We start from the raw sequence: 8,529 nt of genomic DNA on the forward strand, positions 1-8,529 counted from the left end.
CTTTGGCCACCTCATGCAAAGAGATGACTCATTGGAAAAGACTCTGATGCTGGGAGGGATTGGGGGCAGGAGGAGAAGGGGATGACAGAGGATGACAGCCATCCAGAGGTGGCTGGATGGCATCACTGACTTGATGGACATGAGTCTGAGTGAACTCCGGGAGTTGGTGATGGACAGGGAGGCCTGGCATGCTGCAATTCATGGGGTCGCAAAGAGTCGGACACGACTGAGCGACTGAACTGAACTGATTGTTATTCTGAAGGGTTTATAAAGAAAGAAGATTATTTGTGTCCCTTTTGAAGTATAGGCTTTTAGATTAGATTTTCTCTTCAGACCTAATTCTACTGTTTAAAATATGAATTTCAAAAAATCTACCGAAAGGCTTTAGAGCAGTGACTCTCAGCTCTGGCTGCACATTTCAATCACCCAGAGGACTTTCAAAACATGCTGATGCCTGAGTCTAACTCCCAGAGATTTTGATTAATTGGTCTGGGGTCTGGATTGAGGATTGGGAGTTTCCAAAGTTCCCCTAATGATTCTCATGTGTAATCAGGACTGAGCACCACTCCTGTAAAGAATTAAATGTACCCAAAGTCTCTAGTCTCTGATCCTTCATAGAGAGCTTGTGAACTGGCCCAAGTCTCCCGTTTTTAGAGATCTGAACTTGTTTTATATCATGGCATCCTAGAACTAGAAGAGATTTTGGAGATTATCCAGTACAGTGCATCTCCTTATAGGAAAGGTGAAGTGACTAAGTAATAGCATTTCATTTTTCATTATAAATGAACCTGTTCCTTTAAGCCAGAGTTTCTAATACTGTCATCTACAGGTTTCATGTTTCAGAATCATTGGGGTGGAGGTTGTTAAAGTACTCATTCCCGTTCTTCTCCCAGACCTAATGGATTGGGATCTTGGGGTGGTAGGGCCCGGGAACCTGAATTTTCTACAGATCTTCTTTATAAACATAAAATTTTGAACACCACTACTCTGAATAGGTTATTTATGTTAATGAAGGAAAACCATGTTATTCACTAGATTCAGTTTATGGAAATAATTGATAAAAAACAAGCTATAACTGAATGGCAATATTAATTTCCAACAAATCTATAAAATGACCCTAGTAGTTCTTTTGCTCAAGTAAAATGTCATCCCTTTATGATGATTATGTGGAAATATTTAACCTCCCTTCTAGAAAAGATGTATGAAATTCATGTGTATTTGTGAAATTCAAGCACATATTAACTCTAATAGATAGAGATGATGCTAGTAAGATTTGGCCCTCAGTTCTGCTTAACTTCAGAAATACAGACATGGCCTTAATAATTTGGTGGATGATGGTTGTTGACTATTCCATCTGCTGTCCTGCAGACATGTGCTCAGTTTGCATGTAAATTAACAGGCAGCCTCAGGGACCCAGGCCACTAGAGAGCCAACTAGAGTACTTTGCAAAGCACTGCACATTCGCTCCACTTCTTCCACCTTAAGGCTGACTAAGCTCATAACTGAGAGTGGGAATAAATATAAGTCACAGCCCTAACTCCCTCTGCTATCATGACTCCCAGGCCCTGGTGAAGATGCAGAACTTGTTATGAAAATCAGGGGCTGTTGACTATCGCAAGGTTAGGATTGTCCTAAGATGCTAAAGTTTTCACTGTAATGAAATGTTTTATGAACACTTAATCAAGTTGAAATTGCTAGATGGAGTTGGTTAAAAGAAATAGAATAAACTACAAAATATTATGTAAACAAACAAGCATATCACATAAACAAAAGAGTTACATGAGCCATCAGAACTGATTAGGTTGGGTCAGTGCCTAATTGCCAAGGGTAGCCTTCCTTGATAAAGGTTTTTTGGGGAAAAAAATCCATCCTGCCTCCTACGCAGTTCAGTAAACCCAATACTGAATCAGACCCCTCCTTCTTCATTGTGCTAGCCAATATTCTTGCTGCCTTTATTTCACCTTAAATTGGTGTTTGATGGTTTCCTTTTCGTGTTTTGAGAGTTGACTCATATTTGAGAATGGTGCTCACTTATCAGCTCCTAACATGGGTTTTTACAAGTTTTACGCACTCTGAGAACCTCTTTGCAGAGTAAACCTGGTGTAACCAGACTTTACAAGTCATCAGTCGAGGGTCAGGAAGACAGCAACTGAAATACATCACCCGCTTCATTTCAGAACAGGTAGAAGCATCAATGAGTTCTTTCAAAATGTTAGTGAAGTTGACTCCAGTTTTTCAGATTCCCCCATGCCAGCTGCCAAAGGGATCCCATGAACTCTGTACCAGGAGACCATGTTAGTTATTTTATCACTGCCTTGCACGGGAGCATGGATGATCTTGGCAAGCATGTGGACCAGTACGAGCACTAACTGTACAGTGCTCCGTGCAGCCATAGTCCATGTGTGTGTCAGGGAGTCGGGGCCAGAGCCTGTGGGGCTATGGAAATAATGGAACAAACACATTTGGATGCTCTCCTTTTTTGCAGTATGAAATGCTTCACGTTACACCACCCATGAGCCCACCAGATGTCCTTAAGACGAGTCCTGTGGCTGATGCTGCCGGCTGGGTGGACGTGGACAAAGACACTCTGCAGCACAAGCGGTACCCAAATGTGTTTGGGATCGGGGACTGTACCAACCTGCCGACATCAAAGACCGCTGCCGCCGTAGGTAAGGCCTTGAGCTATGTTCCCTCCTCACTCAAAGCAGGGGTGCCTTCTGCTAAGGCACCACCATAACAAAAACAAAACTTGGACACCAGCAGCATTTCATTATATACTAATTATATTAATGAAGAAACTTTTGTGCCTAAAAACGCCTTTGGCCTCCCCAAAACAGAAGTGTTGTCAATGAACCTAGTGTTGTGTAAAGAAGACAGTATCTGTTGAATGCTTTGCACCAGAGTAGCATGACCTCATCTGCCTTTTCTGGGTCAAAGGGGTGGTTTTCAGGGGAGGGGGACATTGGAGAGAGTGGTGCCACTTTTCCAGCTCTCTAGAATTCTGTTAACTTCTCATACTACCGTGCTCACATCCGTGGTCTTCTTTGGAACATCGCTGATGCTGGGCAGGTTGGCTGTTTTTCTTCTGCCTGAAACACTGTAAAACTAGGGAAGCATTTGTTTCCCCAGAAAACACATGCAAGTCAATGAAAGCTTGCAGAGCAGAAAATTGCTGTGTTAAGACAGATACAGTGAAGAGTGCCCTGATTGGTACACGATTAAGGCCTCAGCCTGGGCAACTAAATTCTTCACGTCGATGTTCCGCTCTAGCAGTGATGGAGAGAATTGCCTTTTGGATTCTGTTTTCTGTAGACAGGAACTGTCTTTTTTAGATGCTATAAAACACGAACCTCCCTGCCGGTGGGTATGGGAGCGTTTCGTGTGAATTACATACCCACAGAACATGTGTTACTTTTGTTGACTATATCAACCTAAGAAAGGCATTCTAGGAAATCCACTGAATGTCCTTCTTATTATTTATAGTCATTTCCCCCAAACTTTTCATTTCAAAAATCTCAAACCTATGAAAACTTTGAAAGTACAATGAATACCCATATACCTTTCAGGTATTAACCAATTATTCATATTTTGTGACCAATATAATAATTATCCAATAAATGAATATTTTGTTTGATCACTCTATGTACCTTTTTAAAAGTCATCTGAAAGTAAATTTTGACATCATGATACTTCACCCTCAAACACTTCAACTTCTGTCTCCTAAGAAAAAGGACTTTCTCCTTTATACCCACAAGATCATTTTTATGTCTAAGAAATTGAACATTACATTATGAAATCATCAATACAACCCATTGTGAATTTCTCCAGTTTTTCTAAATATGTCCTTTTTAGCTTTGCCTATCCACTCTTCCTCCCACCATCCCCAATTCCCCTTAAATCTGTGAGCCAAAGGCCACACTCCACACTGATTGCCATGTCTCTTTGGTTTTCTTTAATCTAGAACAAGCCTCTGACATTTATTTTTTCACTTACATGACATTGACATTTTTGAAGAGTGCTGGTTGGTTATATGGAAAATACCGCAGTTTAGAATTGTCTGGTAGTTTCCTGTGATCAGATTCGGGTTGTGTGTTTGTGCCTCCCACTGTGTCACCTCAGGAGCCTGTCCTGTTAGTTTGTCTGGTCCTTGGTGAAGCTACAGTCCATCACTGGGTTGAGTTGTGTTCTAGTTACAATCTAGACGGATGGGATTTGGAGCCTTCTTAACTTCTTCACGTTAAAATTATTCGCAAATTAGTTTTCCTGGAAAATCTAGACACTTCTGATTTTCTGACTTTTCCATTTCTTATATAGCTGCCCAGTCAGGAATACTTGACAGAACAATTTCTCTGATTATGAAGAATCAAACACCAGTGAAGAAGGTTTGTATGCCTTATAAGAATCACTGTCTCAACTTAGCATCTTCCATTCTGCATGAAAACTTTTCCCACAATTTTGCTGCTTTCTTAATTAGTTTCTCTATTACGGGCACTTCAATTTTTGCCTTTAGTATATCCTTGCTATATAATTTCTATATTTTCATTGTACAAAAAGTAGAATATACAAAAAAGGAAAACATTACCACTGCTCAGAGTAAATGATAAGTTCTAAGATGTCTAGGTGGTTGTTGTTTGGTCGCTCAGTTGTGTCTGACTTTTTGTGACCCCATGGACTGTAGCCAGCCAGGCTCCTCCATCCATGGAATTTCCCAGGCAAGAATACTGGAGTGGGTTGCCCTTTCTGTCTCCAGGGGATCTTCCCAACCCAGGTATTGAACCTGCATCTCCTGCATTGTCAGGCAGATTCTTTACCATCTGAGTCACCTGGGAAGCCAAGGTGTCTAGATAGCACATGAAAAAAAGCCGCTTTCCAACTCTGTCTCAATCACAGTATGATGGCTACACGTCGTGTCCACTGGTGACTGGCTACAACCGTGTGATTCTCGCGGAGTTTAACTACAATGCTGAGCCCCTGGAAACCTTCCCTTTTGACCAGAGCAAAGAGAGACTTTCCATGTACCTCATGAAGGCTGACATGATGCCGTTCCTGTATTGGAATTTGATGCTGAGGTAAGTATGTCACCTGGGGGAGAGGCATACCTGTTAGCAGATTGCAACAGCCTGTACAGGGGGGTTGTTTCAAGGAGGCCTTCCAGCTTTAGGAGATATGACCCTGAGCAGGATGGGCAAAGGGGATGTACCTTGCTAAGTCATGTCTCAAGGATTGGTAATGGCAGTCTGAGAAGGGTTCTGAAGCCTCAGCCAGACGTGGTGGGCCAGAGGCTGCCCTGGGTGAGAGAAGGAGCCATAGCACAGCTACCACCCACCCAAGGACACAGCCTCTTCTTTTTATAATCGGCAGTGACCAGTTCTCCTGTCTTTCATGTTCTGGCACTCTCTTGCTGCTGGATACACCATCATCATCATCATAATCATAGTGAATCACTTTGACCTGTCAAGTACTTTATCATCTGCCACCTTAATTTTGTTTTTATTATAAGAAAAAGAAAACATACTAATTAAGAGCTAAGCTTTGGAGACCTGTGTTTGAGTCACATCTGCCACCTACCAGCTATGCGTCCTAGGGCAAGTTGCTTAAACTCTCTGTGTTTAAGTGTCTTACCTGCAAAATGAAAGGAACACTGTCTTCCTCACAGGATGGGATGAATAAGACAATACATAAAGAGACAGGTCCATCGTAGGCATTCAATAAGTAAACAGTGACAAACTTAATAATTCCTCTTCCTTGTTGCAAAAAAAAAAAAAATCTCATTTGACTTTCCCAAACCCTTTGAGAAAAGTAAGTCAAAATGTAGACACCAGTGTTTTTCAGCTAGGGATGATTCTGCTCCCCAGGGGACATGTGACAATATCTGGAGATATATTTTGTTGTCACAGCTGGAGCGGATGCTACGGGCATCTAGTGAGCAGAGGCCAAGGATGCTGCTGAATAGGACTGTCCCCTACCATTCAGAAGTATATGGTCCAAAATGCCAGTAGGTTTGGAAACCTGGACCTGTACCTAATTTATGAGCTGCTCAAGGTAGAGAGGACTGCAGTTTGCGCGTAGTAGAGGCTTGTTACAGGTTTGCTGAATTGAGTCAGTATGTCCAGGCTCACATAGCAAGTCAGTGTTAAGGTCAGTTACGCCCTCCTAGACATGGGTTCTTTCTACCTTGCTGTCAGTCTTGCTTTATAGCCTGAGAAACAGTGTCTGTGAGCAGCCTGGCTTCCCTTTAAATATCCTGCTGCCTGAAGTCACCCCCTTTTTCTGATGCAAAGAACTGTTCTGTGTCATTTCTTACAGGGGCTACTGGGGAGGACCAGCGTTTCTGCGGAAATTGTTCCATCTGGGTAAGAGCTAAGGATGGCCCAGCCCTTGCTCTCCCTGGGTGGCTTCTGGACCAGAATCACAGCCATGGATTGACCAAGAGCAGCACGAAGAACTCAAAACCCAACACCATAAAGAATTTACTGCTGGATGACAGTGACCAAATGCCTCCCTTCCCAGTCCCTCCAGGCAGCTCCCATGCAGGCTGCTCAGGACAAGCTTAATTATTTGGAAACATTCAAATGAAAAAATAGACTTCTATTTTTTAAATAAAAACTCCCACTGATTGAGATTCTATGAGAAAATTTGATCTTGATTGGTGGTATGAAAAGTTCTAGCTGTAGGGAGGAAAAGATTGTGGTGGTGGGATAGTTTACTTGTTACCTACTTTGACTATTCAACTGAGAGCTGGCATAATTTCACCAGAGCCTGTCTGGATTTATAAAAACAAGAGTTATTTCCAGGGAGAGTATTATTTGAAACAGTGCCTGTGAAGGCTGTGAAGACATGTGGCCTAGAGCTGGTGCTGTGGGGGCACAGGGGACTGGCTGCTGCCCCTCTGCTCCTCCACTGTGTTCGTGCCGAGGCCACGTTCTCCCAACCCGTGACGGACACAGGGAGTGCTCGTGCTGGCCTGTTCCTACGGGACGCTCAAGTCCTCCACTGGCAACTTTGGCTCCAGAATTGCCCATCAGTCTGGCCAAAGCATCAGGCCCGACTTAGAAGTGCATCAGGCCCGAGGTGGTTCTTCCCCATCCCTCCTTCCTTCCTCCCCCTCTTCCTCTCCCTTCCTCTCGCAGGTGTCCCTCTCACATCATGGTCTGAAAGCCCTCCCTTGCCTTCTCCTGTGCCTTCTCCTTTAGCCTTGACAGACATTTCCTCCACTAAATCTCTTGCAAATCCAATTCTGTCATGGCCCCTGCTTTGCAGAGAATGTACACTTAGTGAGGATGGGGTTGATGCAGTACCTGTTTTAGCCAAGAAGATTTTTAATGAGATCATATTAGAAACACTTCAGGACGTAGTTTCAGTTGACTTGAAGTTCAGCAGCAGCTTCAAAATCATTTTTTCTCCAATTAGTTTATTTGGAAGCTTACAGTTTCAGGTTTAAGTTCAACCTGGTATTTGAAAGCCTTGCATGTTTCATATTTATTTATAAATTCCATGAAAGGGCAATGCATAACTGTTTATGCAATAGAGTTCAAACCTAAACTGTTACCCAGTTTGAGGAACAGTGTTATTTAGGGTTGCTAAGTCTCTCATTTCCTGAAGTTCCTGGATGGCTTTAGAAGCTCTGCTCAGGCATTTGTTCATTAATTTAGCAAGGATTTACTGAGCTCCTCCTACGAGCTGCCAAACACTGCATTGGCCCTGGAGATGCAGTTGTGATCCAGACAGATAAGGGCCCTGCTACAGCCTCGTTGTTCCAGTGATAGTCTCCTCTCCTTTCCCTGGGATGCTGGGAAGCTTGCTGAAAAAGGCCTTGGTTTGACTAGGAAAGTAGATTTTCTTCAGTAACACATGTTTCTGAGGAGGAAAGGGAGTCCTCGCAACAGACTTCTCATCTGGCGATAGAAGTGGGAGATGTTTTCTGGATGGCCACATTCTGGCTTGTCTGGGGTTTCCCTGTTTAGCATCTATTATTCTGGCATAGCTTTAATAGCACCGCTCCCCGCCCCAGTTTTCACTTTCCAAATGTCCCGTTGGGACAAAAGATTTTATTGACCACTGTAGTGATCGCACTCCACCCTCCCACCCTCACCCGGGTTCTAGAATAAGAGCAGTGCCACAGTAGGTGGTGCTGTTTCTGTCTGTGCTGCTGGAGAACAGGCAGAGGTGGGGGTTTTCTGTCCTGCTCTGAGTCCCTGGGTCTTCACAGAGCTCCTGCCTGAGCCGGCTGCAGCCTGGCCCCTGGTGGGCTGCTAAGTCAGGGAGAGCTGGGGGCTGTTCACCCAAAATGATCTTTCTCTGCAAGGTCCATGCAGTCCTGGGAGTAGCGTCCCTAAATGTGGACACAAATGCATTTTCACAGAGTGAAGCTGTGTTTCTGGGAATGGCTGAGGCTCCTGGGTGAGTCACTTTGAAATCCCTCACAGGGTGAGCTGGCGTCTCCTGTGTCTGTTTATGACTGTGTATTCTGAATAAACCTCCAAGCATCAGGAAGTTGCTTCAGTTCACATTATGCTGGGCAGAATTGAC

The 8,529-nt window shown here is 43.7% G+C and overlaps 1 protein-coding gene across 2 annotated transcripts in view; it reads left to right on the forward strand.

Annotated features, from left to right (window-relative positions):
* SQRDL (sulfide quinone reductase-like (yeast)) overlaps positions 1–6,791 on the forward strand; it is a 54,669-nt gene extending 47,878 nt beyond the window's left edge. Inside the window, exons 8-11 of one of the 2 annotated variants that reach the window (XM_010847759.1) lie at positions 2,486–2,669; positions 4,315–4,382; positions 4,891–5,069; positions 6,307–6,791. In XM_010847759.1, the coding sequence (XP_010846061.1) occupies positions 2,486–2,669; positions 4,315–4,382; positions 4,891–5,069; positions 6,307–6,364 (489 nt within the window). In that variant the 3' untranslated portion in view covers positions 6,365–6,791. The remainder of the gene's footprint in view (positions 1–2,485; positions 2,670–4,314; positions 4,383–4,890; positions 5,070–6,306) is intronic. The other variant, XM_010847758.1, reaches the window with a different exon arrangement.
* Positions 6,792–8,529: the final 1,738 nt, after the last annotated feature.

Source organism: Bison bison, unplaced genomic scaffold (genome assembly GCF_000754665.1).
Source record: "Bison bison bison isolate TAMUID 2011002044 unplaced genomic scaffold, Bison_UMD1.0 scf7180017864254, whole genome shotgun sequence".
Classification (NCBI taxonomy): Eukaryota; Metazoa; Chordata; class Mammalia; order Artiodactyla; family Bovidae; genus Bison; species Bison bison.